Source organism: Oncorhynchus masou, chromosome 1, assembly GCF_036934945.1.
Source record: "Oncorhynchus masou masou isolate Uvic2021 chromosome 1, UVic_Omas_1.1, whole genome shotgun sequence".
NCBI classification, from domain to species: domain Eukaryota; kingdom Metazoa; phylum Chordata; class Actinopteri; order Salmoniformes; family Salmonidae; genus Oncorhynchus; species Oncorhynchus masou.
This window is the reverse complement of record NC_088212.1, coordinates 64,691,490-64,706,979: the sequence shown is the minus strand read 5'-3', so window position 1 is coordinate 64,706,979 and position 15,490 is coordinate 64,691,490. Positions and strand designations below refer to the sequence as shown.

At 45.3% G+C, this 15,490-nt stretch overlaps 1 protein-coding gene across 2 annotated transcripts in view; it reads right to left on the bottom strand.

Moving 5' to 3' along the window:
* Window positions 1–11,982, bottom strand: part of LOC135548116 (inhibitory synaptic factor 1-like) — a 58,811-nt gene extending 46,829 nt beyond the window's left edge. Inside the window, exons 1-2 of one of the 2 annotated variants that reach the window (XM_064977409.1) lie at window positions 11,500–11,982; window positions 8,982–10,863 (exon numbers count right to left, since the gene is read on the bottom strand). In XM_064977409.1, coding sequence (XP_064833481.1) covers window positions 8,982–9,131 — 150 coding nt within the window. In that variant the 5' untranslated portion in view covers window positions 9,132–10,863; window positions 11,500–11,982. Of the gene's footprint in view, window positions 1–8,981; window positions 10,864–11,234; window positions 11,368–11,499 lie in introns of those variants that run through there. The other variant, XM_064977416.1, reaches the window with a different exon arrangement.
* Between the last annotated feature and the right edge of the window lie 3,508 nt (window positions 11,983–15,490).

The window sequence follows — 15,490 nt, the reverse complement described above, 5'->3', positions numbered from 1 at the left end:
TCTCTGTATGTATTTCTTAACTTTGTATTATTTAATGTGGCAGCCTATGAGTACATATGGTATAAAATGTGTAAATTGACATGAATACTGTACCTGTAACCCCCCCCCAACAACAAAAAATAACAAAGCAAACAAGAACATTAAAAAAGGAAGTATGATTTGAAGTGTCTGTCCTATATCTGAGAGATTTAAAAAAGCTTTTCGTATTTGATGTTGTTGCGTGGAATGACCCATATACCGTTGACGTGGAAATGCCCTATCCAATTCGTCCAATTGTTTGGCCGCCATGTGCGTGTTTAGTAAGGGGCTCAACTTCCGATGGTGGGGTCACATTAGTTTGTAGCCCAAACCGTTCGGACACTGCAGACAGAAGTTGGCACATCGGCAGAACCAACTTCAGACGAGTCCGGTGAAGCTTGTGGGGGTCCTAGAGCAAAACGGAGAATACCATCACATTTGTAACAGTCTCAACTTTCAAGCCCAAACCGTTCGGACTCGGCATAAGTTTTTGTGAGAAGACCGATTTTTGGGATGTGTCTGGCGAAAAGCGCTGTAGCCCTGCCACCTTCCACCACGGAAGCGGAAGGCCGACATTGGCGAATGGGGTGGATTGAGAAGCAGCTCATGCAAAAAAGACATCTCTAGCTTAAACAGACAGAGTTTGATGTGGATTTTTTATTATGCTAATTTGATTTCCATGCCGACATCAACTCTAGGGGGTTGAAAATGAGCACCTGAACATGTTAAAAGCCCTAAACAGGTATTTAATCCATTAACAATTCCCTTCACAATGAATACTTCTCAATAGTTGTCATATTAATGGCCAAAACATAATACATTACAACATACAGCTGAAGTCGTAAATTTACATACACCTTAGCCAAATACATTTAAACTAAAATTTTCACAATTCCTGACACTTAATCCTAGTAAATATTCCCTGTCTTAGGTCAGTTAGGATAACCACTTTATTTTAAGAATGTGAAATGTCAGAATAATAGTAGAGAGAATTATTTATTTCAGCTTTTATTTCTTTCATCACATCCCCAGTGGGTCAGAAGTTTACATACACTCAATTAGTATTTGGTAGCATTACCTTTAAATTGTTTAACTTGGGTCAAACGTTAGGGTAACCTTCCACAAGCTTCCCACAATAACTTGGGTGAATTTTGGCCCATTCCTCCTGACAGAGCTGGTGTAACTGAGTCAGGTTTGTAGGCCTCCTTGCTCGCACACGCTTTTTCAGTTCTGCCCACACATTTTCTATAGGATTGAGGTCAGTGCTTTGTGATGGCCACTCCAATACCTTGACTTTGTTGTCCTTAAGCCATTTTGCTACAACTTTGGAAGTATGCTTGGGGTCATTGTCCATTTGGAAGACCCATTTGCGACCAAGCTTTAACTTCCTGACTTAAGTCTTGAGATGTTGCTTCAATATATCCACATAATTGTCCTATCTCATGAAGCCATATATTTTGTGACGTGCACCAGTCCCTCCTGGAGCAAAGCACCATCACAACATGATGCTGCCACCCCCATGCTTCACGGTTGGGATGGTGTTCTTCGGCTTGCAAGCCTCCCCCTTATTCCTCCAAACATAACAATGGTCATTATGGCCAAACAGTTCTATTTTTGTTTCATCAGACCAGAGGACATTTCTCCAAAAAGTACGATCTTTGTCCCTATGTGCAGTTGCAAACCGTAGTCTGGCTTTTTTATGGCGGTTTGGAGCAGTGGTTTCTTCCTTGCTGAGTGGCCTTTCAGGTTATGTCGATATAGGACTTGTTTTACTGTTGATATAGATACTTCTGTACCTGTTTCCTCCAGATTCTTCACTAGGTCCTTTGCTTTTGTTCTGGGATTGATTTGCACTTTTCGCACCAAAGTACATTCATCTCTAGGAGACAGAATGCGTCTCCTTCCTGAGCGATATGGCGGCTGCGTGGTTCCATGGTGTTTATACTTGAGTACTATTGTTTGTACAGATGAACATGGTACCTTCAGGCGTTTGGAAATTGCTCCCAAGGATGAACCAGATTTGTGGAGGTCTACAATTGTTTTTCTGAGGTCTTGGCTGATTTCTTTTCATTTTCCCATGATGTCAAGCAGAGAGGCATTGGGTTTGAAGGTAGGCCTTGAACTACATCCACAGGTACACCTCCAATTGACTCAAATCATGTAAATTAGCCTATCAGAAGCTTCTAAAGCCATGCCATAATCTTCTGGAATTTTCCAAGCTGTTTAAAGGCACAGTCAACTTAGTGTATGTAAACTTATGACACACTGTAATTGTGATACAGTGAAATAATCTGTCTGTAAACAATTGTTGGAAAAATGACTTGTGTCATGCATAAAGTAGATGTCGTAACCGACTTGCCAAAACTGTAGTTTATTAACAAGAAATTTGTGGGGTGGTTGAGAAACAGGTTTTTTAATGGCTCCAACCTAAGTGTATGTAAACTTCCGACTTCAACTGTATCAGGACATAATATATTCTGTGTAATAACTGCAATGCATATTCGTCTACAAACATTTTTGTAAAAGGAATATGCTGAGTTTGGCACCAAATGAGAGGACATGAATTGAGTGGAATGTCTCACTTAAAGGGCACTACAGTGTGATTCATCAAAAACATTCATAAAACCGGAAAATAACCAGACAATGCATGCCCTGTCAGGTAGGCCTATAACATAATTGCCAGAATTTATCAAATGAATCAAATGCCCGATTGAAAGGTTTTTAAAGGTTTGAGGCCGCAGATGCTTGGTTGCCTGCTGTTAAAGCTTTTGATATGACGTTGGGTTTCTCAGAACAATCACATTATCGGCTCATTCTAAACTAGGTCGACGCATGATACCCAATCATAGCAAAGCAGTTATTAATAGTTTGGCCAAAACCACGTGAATACTGTAGGTTCCTCAGTGTGTCACAATGAACCATAATGCAATAGTGATCTAGCTGCCCTGAGCGTTTCCCTGGTACAGCCGATGGAGAGAAAAATTGGTCTCTTGAGAAGTAGGTCACCTACTGTTCCCACTGGGGCCACCCATATGTAAAAGTAGTGGCCCCAGCCGACTTGTAAGTCGCTTTGGACAAAAGCGTCTGCTAAATGGGATATATTACTGTATTAATTTGGGTTGCTATTCATACTTTTAGACACATTCATAGCCTACATGTCTCCAATTTCTTCTTGGGTATTTGTGCCCTTTCAGTGCAGTGACATTCAACCTTGCAGACATTTCACTGGAAGTCCAATGAAAAAGGTTTTGTCAGCGTGAGTACAATATGCTCAGAGACAATCAAGTAATGCAGCTATTCTATTCCGGGGGCCTGCTTGTGCACTTCAAATGGATGCCATTTTTCACACCATTAACTACAGCCCACTGGTTTTATTCACAGCTCAAAGATAGGCCAAAAACAATCCTAAAAACGCCCACAAGCACAATTGCAACAATTGATATAAGCTGTTTCAACCGGTCTGTCGCCAGCCTGTACAGCAGGAGGAACCATTATCTCTCTCTCCCTCCCCTCTCTCTCCTTTATCCTCCCCTGGAGGAAGGGGAAGGGTTGCAGCTTCGCATTATGTACAAAGATGCATAGCAAGCCCCCTCAATCCTCTACCTCTTGTAATGGTATCTAGTCACAGATAGCTGGCGTTGTAGAAAAGATACGTGGCTTACCAGGTTGATTTGGTATGATGACTGCTTTGATATAAGGGCCAATTTTGTACCTCGCCTGGGCTCTAACCAGGAACTTTCATTATCATCTATGCTGAGTGCAAGGTCCACAGAGAAGGAGAGTTCAAAGGGCCTGCTAATCCACTGGGTTTTACAGGCATGCTGGGCTGGTCAACACACTGGCCCCTGCATCTTAAAGTAGCTGTAGCTCCACAGCGGTGCTTGGTAAAAGAGGCTCAGGGGAACGGTGTGCCAGCTTGGTGCAGTTTTCTTTCTCTCTCCTCTCCACAGCTCCCTCTCAAGGTTAGAAGCCACTAAAGCTTTAACTCTTCATGTCCCACTGCTAAAGTGTCTCTCTGTTATATTATAGGAGTATTACGGGTCATTTTGAGGAGGAACTAGCCTGGCTACTGATCAATGAGGTCCATCCAAAGGTCACTTCCGTGTCACGTGACACTGAGGGGGGGGGAGGCGGGGTTGCTGACTGAAGTCAATACAGATGATATTGAAGTGGCTCTGTCGTGTTGTTCATGTGTGGTATTTAAGGATAATTTAATTTCAGCACACAAAGGAGGTCAAACAAGGAGGAACAAATTGACCTAGTATTGCATCACTGCTGTTTTATCTCTGGTTGGACGTGAAGCTATAGGAAACCCTTTGGCCCAGTTGTGGCAGGTTTAATGATCATATTCCCTCTCAGAGGTGACGGTAAGCCTTCAGCATTGCCCAGTGAACTCCACGTGCCCGCAGGCCCCTTAGCTTGGCCAAATCCTGCTGTTAATCTGCAGTAAATTGCCTCGCTAGTTGCTACCAGGGTGCTGAGCTGGGGCACCCTCACTGGAGAGCACTAGAGCAGGCCAGGGTAGACTGGGCAGTCAACCTACTGTAGGGAACTGGCAGGGAAATGGAAACAGTTGCTTTCTGGGAAACGGTCCACCAGGGCACAGAGACTGATTGTAATTTGTGATAAGTGGGCTCAGGTAAACTAAAGGAAACCTGCATCACCACCTGCAGCGCTAACACATGATTCGTTTGTGGCCACATGGACATCTTTTTAACATATGCACTATATATTTTCTTTTTTATTCAACAAAGACCTTTCCAATTAAGGCACCTGTTCTCACACGGATCATCTTTTTTCATACCTGAGAGGTTGGGTTGGTGCACCAATTTACAATTGTCATAATTGTGCTGCTAGGCAAGGAGTGTCACTGTGACTGCACACCTAGTGTCCAACCTTTGACACTACAGCTGTCAGGTGGCCTCGTCCCTGGCTGGCCTGCAATGGTGGCACCGTCGGTGCAAACAGAGGAGAGGATAGACGTCCCATGCAGAAACAGCATCCTTTGATTTGGATTTTGGGCCCTCCTGTGACTACCTGACCAAATTTGAGCGGTTCTGAGCTCTGTGGCAGTTAGCCAAGTGTGCCGACTCCCTTGCCGTCCCCCCACCGTGGTGCTGGGGCCCAGTCCAGACTGGATCAGGTCGGAGGATCAGTGGCTCTCTGACTGATCATCAGCCAGCTGTTTATCTGTTGTATTCCTCCCACCACATCATACTGGGCCCAAACAATGCACCGTTTATAGTACGCCACAAAACATAAAAGTGCTCCCCTGGAAACTGCTTTCTAATCAGATCATTTTCCTTTGTCCGTTTTCATTTTTGCAATGATCGCTTGATTGTTAACAATGAATCAGAGGGGGCCCTAGCTGCTCGGGGATCATTGAGCCACAGTGAGAATTGGTAGCTTCTTTCACCAGCCTGTATAATGCAATATTCATATTCAGACCCAGTGCATGTGAATGGGCATAGTCCAATATAGCCCAGCTTAGCTTAACTGTCCATTTGTTAGAGAAACAGACACAGCTTGGGGGAGAAGATGGATAGTGACGCTGCTGATGCAATCATGCCTCGTCTCTGGAACAAACTGGAACTGCACAGTAACAGCCAATCTCCACAGCCACGCTTATGAAATGGATCTGCTGTTAGGCGAGCTAGCTACCCTACCATGGACCCTCTGCTTATCACTGATAGAGACAGCTGTCCTGCTCTCCCAGATCAATGATTTGGCAGTCAGACTCAGAGTTCTTGGAAATGGTGCACACTGCTCTGCCAGTGATAATTGCTCCCGGTCTTTCTTTCTTCACCCCTCTCATTAGCTACGTTAATTCTCGCTACTGGTTTTCATGGCCGCCCTATTTGCATTTTCCTCTCACTGACTTCCGTCCTCTGCTCTTCGTACGATTCTACATAATGACTAGTTCCACATAATAGCAGTTCCCTATTCCCTTTAGGTTCCATCTAAAGACGTGCCTACCACTCGTCTCTCTCTGTATTGCAGCGTGGCTGCTCTTCCCCTCCACTCTCCAATTTTTCTGTCCTTACCGCCTCATTTAATGCTTTCAATTTACCAGTCTTGTATCTCTCTAATGCCCAATATGGATGTTTTCTTACATTTGCTATTCCTCAGCTATTTGAAATAGCTTTTTATTCTTTGGGATTCAGTTTTAGTAAAAATTATATTTCATACTGAAAATAGCAGAGGATGCTGTGATTTTCATTTGGTTCCATTTTGTTTTGTCTGTCAGAGATTGTAAGGATAATGTTGACACGATTTTAAACATTCCTCTACAGCTGCTATTGCTGTTGATGTGTGGAGAGTATATTATCAGTGTATTTCATGTTGGAGACTTCATTTAGATTCTGTTTTATTCTTTCTGTGAAATTACATAATGGGATTCAAAAATGTGACACAATTGAATGGTAATGCTGGAAACATCACATCTTGAAGCGTGGCGAGTATATAGCCGCTGTAATACATTTCTCAATGGGATGTAAATAAGATCAATGGCATCTCTCTATGTGACTGCGCTGCCTTCTAAACTGACAGTTGTTATGATGACTTCTTCTCTACGGCTTGGTTTACTTTTATGTATAGTATGTAACGTTGTTGTATCATGCCTCCATCTCCTCTCCTGTCGTCACACCTCCAGCACAGACCAATGGCTGAAGTGAGATGAGGAAAGGCTGTGGGTCTAGCTATACTATAATTGCCAGTTTTAGATCCACTTCCAAAAACACTCCATGTTGGCTCTGCCGTGGTGCTTCTTCTAAACTCTGTGAAGGCATGGGGTGACTGTATGTTAGCCTCCCCTGCTGTGGCCATGGAGCATGTCTGAGTTAACTCACATACTGAATGCAGGGCTGAGCCCAGGGCCATGTACTGTCCTGGTCCTGTATGACCAGGGTTCAGGCCTGGCTGTGGAGACAGTCACTTATGAGCTGTTGGTACAGTATGTGGACTGACGGGAGCTCTGCTTGGCTATAACCCTGAGAGCTCTGAAATCAGCCCAGCTCCCTACGGACCTCTAGAGATAATCCGATCTTTACATCTACTGCCATAAGCCATCAAGCTTCTCCAAACACCATCCTCCAACATGGAGTGATGATCCACCACCCACCCAGTCAGTCCAGTTCACTTTCACTCGCCATGTCACCCTGACTTCCGTTATTTATTCTTTTTTTTTAACAGATCCAGTAATTCATAATTTATTTATGTGACAGATGTTATCTATTATGTTATTCATTTTATGTGGCCAAGAATGAGAGATTTTCCGGAACATTAGGCAGCCACACATCTGCCGGTACATTGAGCACTAATACATTTTTTTAAACTTTTTTAACATTTTGCTTTTAATACAGTCCACAATGGAATAAATTAGCAAATGACAAAATATTGATACTACCGCCACTACTGGTGTTGTGGCTAATGCAATCTCTTGCTACCAATTTCAAAATGTCTTATTGTGTTCCCTTCAGAATGGATGATACATCGGCTGCTGTATTGAAGCCTTTTCGGGGCTCTGAAATAAGAACCGTAATACTGTATATGTTAGTGCTGGCAGAGCTAGACAGAGGTAGCTAGTGTTTTTGTTTATAAATAGCTCCAGCCAGCATTATTCCACTAGCAGGCGTCCCATAATCATCAATCACTAGAGCACCCGTTGTGTTTTTCTGGGCTCAGAGGGAAGTGTGAGCTGTGTGTGAGCGGTGTGGAGCGATGTGAGCCGTGCCTTTGCACCTCTCCCCATGTGAGTACATGAAGGAGGGAGAGGTGAGGTGAGTGGGCGAAAGACTGGGGAAGTCAGTGGAAGGTGGTGGTGATGGAGTGACTTATGACCCCTCGCCCTCCCACCCTCCCATTGGTCTGGTCGGACTCTATCCTCCCCTGGGTCTCCAGGTCACTGGGTGTGCCCCCGGCCCCCCGCTCCTGGCCCCCTGATCAGATGGAGGTTGGGAGGCAGCTGATAACTGACAGGGTGGGGTTGGAGTGGGGATGTGTCAGGGAGCCAATATTTACTCTTGAGAGAGAGAGAGATAGAGAGATGGGGAGGGAGATGGAGGGAGAGAGGGAGAGGGGGTTGGACATCCTATGGAGGAGGGGTTTAATAAGAACCCTTCACTCTTTTTCCTTTTTTGATGAGATTTACAGGAACCTATTGAACCTACTGTACCAGTCCCAGTGATGGGCTGGTACAGATTAATTTAATTTACACGTGTATGCACGTTGCACACACGGGTACATACACACGGACACGCGCAAAAACATATACACACACATCTACCCTGCATTCTAATATTAATGGATTTGAAATCGAAAGTACAGTAGACATTCCATAGAGACCCACACACTGTCATCCACTATATGTTCCACACACATATTCTTCCTGTTTGTTCATCCCTTTTTGATGCAGACACGCACTGATCTTTTCATCGCGTTACCATGGCAGTTGTGAAAATACAGTAGAAACCCAGCTGACAACAAAATGGTTACATAACTAGTGCAGTGCCAAGTCCTGTGTCTTACCTAAGCACACCTCTTCTCTCCCCTGTGTTTCTGTTGCAGCCCTATTCCTGGCACTGCCCTGCTTCTTCTGCAGCCACTATTTAAAAAGGGTTTCATAGGATGCCGAGTACATTTCAACGACAGGTATTGTTGTGTACTTGATGATATTGGAATTAGCCCTTGTATGCCAAAAGGAAGATGGTATTTCTAATTACGAAAGCAGAAACCAATGTTCTCCTGCCACCTGCACCAAAGCCAAAGTGACGTCATCTCGTTCAAATCCTAATTAAAAGCATCTCTATTCCGTGAAATGCATTCTATACACTTCATTCAATCTAATCCTCTCAAGGAGTAACTCCCCCATCTACCTTACTCCTCCAGCCCCCCACCACCACCCCCGGAACCTCATCCCCAGTAAGGTTAGACAGTGGCGCATGCTGCCCGCTATAGTGCCTCACCTCCCGGAGTTCCTTGGCCACATCCTTGAGCTCTTTGAGAATGCCGTCCAGCTGGTTGATCACCATCTTCATGTGGCTGCGGATCCGTTCTCTGGGGGTCTGGCTGGGGGTCTCAGAGGTGTCCCGGGCCGGAGCTCTGCTGAGGGACATCCTTCACAGGGCGACTTGGGGCCAGGGGCTGGCGGGCTGAGGCTGAGGGCAGGGGCGGGGGGGAGCCGAGTCGGGGTCCATGTCTCTGGCCGCAAGGAGCCTCAGTGCTACTGATCCGAACAGGGGCCCCGGCCACGCAGGGAGAGCTCAACATCTTAAAAGCCCCTGGACAGCCAAAAGACCTTGCCTGGCCTGAGCGCTCAACCCCCTTGCGTTACCCTCCTCCATCCATGACTCCAGGATGGATCGTACCAAAAATGAAGCCAAAAGAAACATGAAAAAACTCAAGTTAAATCCACGGAACAGGAGGAAAAAGAGAAGAACAGGAGCTAAGATGGTGTGTGTGAAAACACCTTATATAATAGTGTTGAGCCAGAGAGCCTACTCATCTCATGTGTCAGTGTGTACGTTTGCATCGGTCTCTGAGGAGGATATTTATTTAGATCGTCTGTATGAGGAAGTTGCTCTTTTCCCCTCCCACTCACCTCCCTTTACAGTCTTATTTAGCGGGTACGATGCAGTGACTTGGTGTCAGCCAGGTTACTGTAAAAGAGTGCATCCCAGGTTGTCAAGCTGAACAAGGGGTTCATGTTCAACCTCCCCTGTAGATCAGAATATCCAAGCTTAACAGAAAAGTAGAACTCCCAGCAGTTGCTATTTTTTTTGTTCATGATCTTGGTCTACATTATTGGTAGGCAGTAGGGACAAACTTCACCTTCTAAGTATACTCCCTCAGTTGGGCTTCTGTCTTTTTCTAGGGAGAGAGGAGGACAAATCCTTTTGAAAACAAGAGATATTTGCTCCTGTGTCCTCTGCCATGCAGTGCTCCTTTTCTCTCAGAAGTGACGGGAGAATAAACTCATCTTGAAGGAATAAAGAAATAGCCCACATCAAAAGCAACTTCTGCACACATCCGTTTTATGCTCAGATGATGACCGACATGTGTTGTTCATTTCTCATCAGAGAGGAGGAAGGAAGGTAGGAGGAGGGTGAGAGTCTCTCTGTGCTTGTTTGTGTGTGTGTGTGAAGAATGTCCAATATTTTCTTCAGTGGCAGGGCTTATTCCAGTTGGCAGGAATGGATGTCTTAAACGGATGTCTTAGCGAGTAAAATGTGACTAATTAATAGAATGACAAACCAACATGGTGATGAACAGGAGGAGGTGAAAGAGAGGGTGGAAGAGGAGGGTCCTTCCCCTGGTGTTAGGGTGACTTGCGTGTCCTTCGTGCCCTTGCAGTGCCCCTTGTCCTGCTCTTTCAGATCCGACTGTTGGTCCACCCTGGTCTGCAGGGTTGTGCCCAGAAACCAGACACCAGAGAAGATAGGAAGAGACAATTCACTTCTCTCTTATTCTCCCTGAGTTGTTGCTAAGGGAATCCAGTAGTCTGCCTGGTTGTGCTGCTGATTGATTCATTATATTTCCTTATTCTGTTTATCTGTGTATTTCTCCATCTGTGAACAGTTTTCAAAAAGGCAGAAAGCCCTGCGCCATCTCCATCCAGCAGTAAGAGGTAAATCCCAGTAGCGCGTCCCCAGGGACAGCCGGAGCCCAGGCACAGGCAGGGGGGTGAGACACACACTGAATCCAGGCTGATGCTACTGCCAGAGGGCAAGCTGGCCAATCACACATGACACCTGGAGAGACGGAAAGGAAAGCAGCTGTTTTTTTCTTCCTCTCTCTCTTTTTCTGTCTCGTTCCCTCTCTCTTTTCTCCTCTCTAGACTCAGCAGCACTGCAAATAGAACACAACAGCAATAGAGCAAGGAAGAGAGAAGAGTGAGGAAGAGGGAGGAAGGCAGGGAGATAGACATGAATTAACTGCGGTGCTGGAACTTGACGATTTTTTTAGCTGCTGTGAAAATGCACATCTAGTCTCAGCAGGACTCTCCCACCTTCCTCTCATTAACACACACACACACACTTACCACTTACCACTTACCTACACACACACACATGCACATGCACACGCACACACACACACACACACACACACACACGCGCACACGCACACGCACACACACACACACACGCACACGCATACACACACACACACGCACACGTACACGCACACGCACACGCACACGCACACACACACACACTTACCTTCACTCTACATCAGCAGCTTTAGCTGTGTCCAGGGCTTACAGTCTATGCTCCACGGTGATACTGACTGATTAAATGCACAGGAGGATCATCCATGCCACACACATCCTGCTAGTTCTCTTGCAGTCTTAATCTCTCTATCAAAACATACACTGACACCCTCCTCTCTCTCTCTTCCAGTCACACACTCACATGCACGCACACATGCATATTATACTCCCCCACTTGTTCTCTTTGTATCTTTCACTCTCCCTACATCACTTACTGTCTTCCCAGAGAAAGCAGCTCCAGTCAGAGGGTGAAGAATTCATTCAGTGCTGTGTCTCAGCGGAAGGAAGGAGGGAGAGCATGTGGAGGATGGAGATGTGGAGGAAGAGGCGGGATGGAGGAGGAGGCAGGCTGGAGGAGGAGGCAGGAGGAGTCGGAAGAGGTGGGCTGAACGGCCCTGACAGCAGCACTCTTAGACACCAGAGAGAGGAGGCGGCTGAAGAATAGGGACCAGCAGCAGAGTATAGATCCGGCTGCTGCTGCTACTGATGATGCTGAGGCTGAAACTGTTGCTGCTGTAGATGCTGATGCTACCGTTGCTCTAGTGACGATGCTGTGGAAAGGAAGAAGCCACCCGCCATCCTCATCAACCCTGCCGGCATCGGGAAACAGCAGAAAGAGCTACTGCGTACAGAACTGTAGAGAGGATCTGTATCAGTCAGAGCCCTCTGGAGGCTGCTCCTGACGACACTCTCTTTCTCTCTCTCTCTCTCTCTCTCTCTCTCTCTCTCTCTGTCTGTCTCACTCTCTCTCCATCCCGTCTCTCTGCCCCTGCGCCCTGAAGTGTCCTCGCTGACTGCCGGATGAAGCCAGGCTGATGCCAGGGTTTATCGTGGGGCTCAGGCTATTGCCAGCACAACTTGCTTTGCTGCTCCGCTCTGACTGTGTGGAGGGAGGAGGGGCCTGGCGTTTTAAAGACACAGCACTAGCTAGGTAGCTACAGTGTCCTCTGCCTGGATCCTCTCTCCCCTCTCTCTTTCCCCTCTATGTATCACTCTATCTCTCTTTTCTCATGATGGACTCTTCCTCCACTCACAGACAACCGACCCTTCACTAAGGGAATGAGTGTCCAAAAATGTCTGGCTGTTGCATCATTAACACACAAAGCAGATTGGGGTTGTTATGACCTCATCAGAGAGGGACTGCATTAACTTCCCTCTCCCTACTCTCCTCATTAGGATGTTTTGATCATAGCATCTATCTAACCCCTCCAGAGGCAATTAACTTAATGTGAAATTTGTAACAAAAGCTCATTGTGTGTCTTTTAGCAAAGCAACAATGGCATGTTTTAGCGACAGTTGTCAGCAGGTACTGAATGTAGGTTTCCTGTGGGTAAGTGTGGGTAAGTGTGGGTAAGTGTGAGTAAGTGTGGGTAAGTGTGAGTAAGTGTGGGTAAGTGTGAGTAAGTGTGGGTAAGTGTGCTAAGAGGCCTTGGCATTCTTTTGCATAATTGTTAAGGGAGATTTGCCATGGATCCAGGTCCAGATGAGTTTGTAGTGAGGACCAGTGTGGTTGGACTGCCAGGATCACAGACAGTGTACCACTTATTTGAAGGGCTAATTGGGAGGATTCTACAGTAGAACATGTATTCCCTTTGTACATTTGTTTTGATTAATAAAACATCAGGTTTGCATGTTCTCTTTCTCCTTTGAAAACATCAGTGATAAATACTATGCCGTATTGAAATACGTCTCTGTGTTCCTGTAATGGTACATCTCTTGTATCAATTCTTCATTTTGATATGGTTATCAAAGCATTGACTCACTCCTGCAGGTTCATGCTCTACAATATCCGTAGAGTACGACCCCACCTCACACAGGAAGCGGAGCAGGTCCTAATCCAGGCACACAGGTCCTCTCCCGTCTGGACTACTTCAACTCGCTGTTGGCTGGGCTCCACGCTTGTGCCATCAAATCCCTCCAACTTATCCAGAACGCTGCAGCCCGCCTGGTTTACCACCTTCCCAACTTCTCTCATGTCACCCCGCTCCTCTGCTCATCCGTACACTCCACTGGCTTCCCGTCGATGTTTGCGTCCACTACAAGACAATGGTGCTTACCTACGGAACAGCAAGAGGAACTGCCCCTCCGTACCTTTAGGCTATGCTCAAACCCTACAGAGGTGACCTCTGTCCCCTCAGGTCTCTTGGCCCTCCTACTCATAGGGGAGGGCAGCTCCCGCCCAGTCCAGTCCAAGCTCTTCTCTGTCATGGCACCCCAATGGTGGAAACAGCTCCCCCCTGAAGCTAGGACAGCAGAGTCCCTGCCCATCTTCTGAAAACACATGAAACCTTACCTCTTTAAACAGTATCTTAAATAATCCTCCTCCTCCTCCTCACCTCGACCCCCCCCCACACACACACACACACACACGCACACACACACACACAAACCATTAACCAGCAATTGCACTTGACCACACCTTCCCCCTCCCCGTCCTTGCTTTCTAGCTCTCCCTACTGATAGTTACAGTATTGAGGACAATTTTAATTTTCCAGTGGGTTGAAAATGGTTCCCGCTCAGGGACGCCTTCATTGGAAAGAAATTGCATTATTTCCCGCTGAAACATATATTTTAACGGTAAGGTCATCCCGACTATTTGGTTTTACTATGAATCTGGAGCGAGTCCAGAGAAATATTGCTTCCACTTAATATTTATCTGGATTTATTGTGCCTGGCCATTTATGGAGAAGTTTTATAGAACACAATATTTTTCTTGAGGGGCACACACAAAGACGTGCTTGAGCGACCCTTGGTCCAGGGGAAATCAGCCTGTTAATGTAGACCTATAACGAGTCTGGGTCTGGGTGGGTTGTCTTGACTGCCTCTGTTTACCTCACTCATAATCTACTAATATGATACTTCAAGGATCAAGCTCTTTTTATTACAGTTCCTTCCTTGGCTGCTGTCTACACCACAGCCCCCTGGCTGGCTCTGCCCAGGACGCGTGCAGCAGGATTTACTCTTCCTAATAAACCTGAGAGAGATGAACACAGAGGGTCAATAAAGGTAGTCTAGCCTCCCTCTCCCTCTCCATGTTAAAGTATCTGTCCAGTAAAAAGCTCACTTTTAAAAGTTCATATTCTGTTAACTCAAACCCAAATAATGTTGTTGACTCATCCTATAATCATATTTGTGGTAGAAGCAAAAATTGGAGTAAAAACACTTGTAAAAAAAACACCTCAAACTTGTATCTCAAACAGACTGTTTGAAAAATGCTTCATATTTCCTCAGAGAGGATGATGTCATCCTCTTGAGGAGGATGAGCTGGCCAATCAGCGGTCTGCTTGCATGCCCGGTTATATACCAATACCATTCTGTTGTTGGGGCACGCCCACACCATTCCAACACAGAAAAGCTGCTTTTTAAAATGCTTCATAATCCTTTTTTGGAAGGAAAACGATTTCATTCATATTGTAATTAATTATAGGTCATATTTAATAGAAATCTGGAAACACTGGACAGCTACTTGGATGTCTGAGCAGAATGATTTGTGAGTGTTGGAGAGTATCAAGCACCACTTAGATTGAACTAATCATGATTCCCTTTGGAGAGTGATCAAACTTTAACAGGAAAAGGACATGCCCATAAAAATCCCTCTGTGGCATAATCTAACAGTCATGAATTGATTTTATTTACAGAGGGGTTTGTTGTTCCTCTCTTCTCCACTGTGTGGCACTGTGTTGTAGTTGTGACGTTGGTAGCTTTTGCTTCACTTTTGTCTGTCAATAGCAAAATGGTGGCTTGAGAGAAGCATCAGAAGTTCACAAAAAAGGATATTTGAAAATGTTGTTAAAATAGCAATACAAAACAGTGGATATAATCATAGGCAACAATAATATGCTTATGATACGCTTGTACAAGGATTCATTATTTATTACTACAGGATACTTAAAAAATAAACATTTTTAAACTTTATTTAACAAGGCAAGTCAGTTAAGAACAAATTATTTTTCTCAATGACGGCCAAGGAACAGTGGGTTAACTGCCTTGTTCAGGGGCAGAATGACAGATTTGTACCTTGTCTGCTCGGGGATTCATGAATTCACAAATCTCTTGGAAGACATTTATAAAATAATGTGCAATTTTGGAGAAGCAGTGGGTTATGTCTATATTAGAGAGTAAAGGGTCTATACTCTATTGTGGCGGCACCAATCATCTCCTATAATATCATACCACCACCTGTGAGGCGGTGCTTCACAGTGTCTA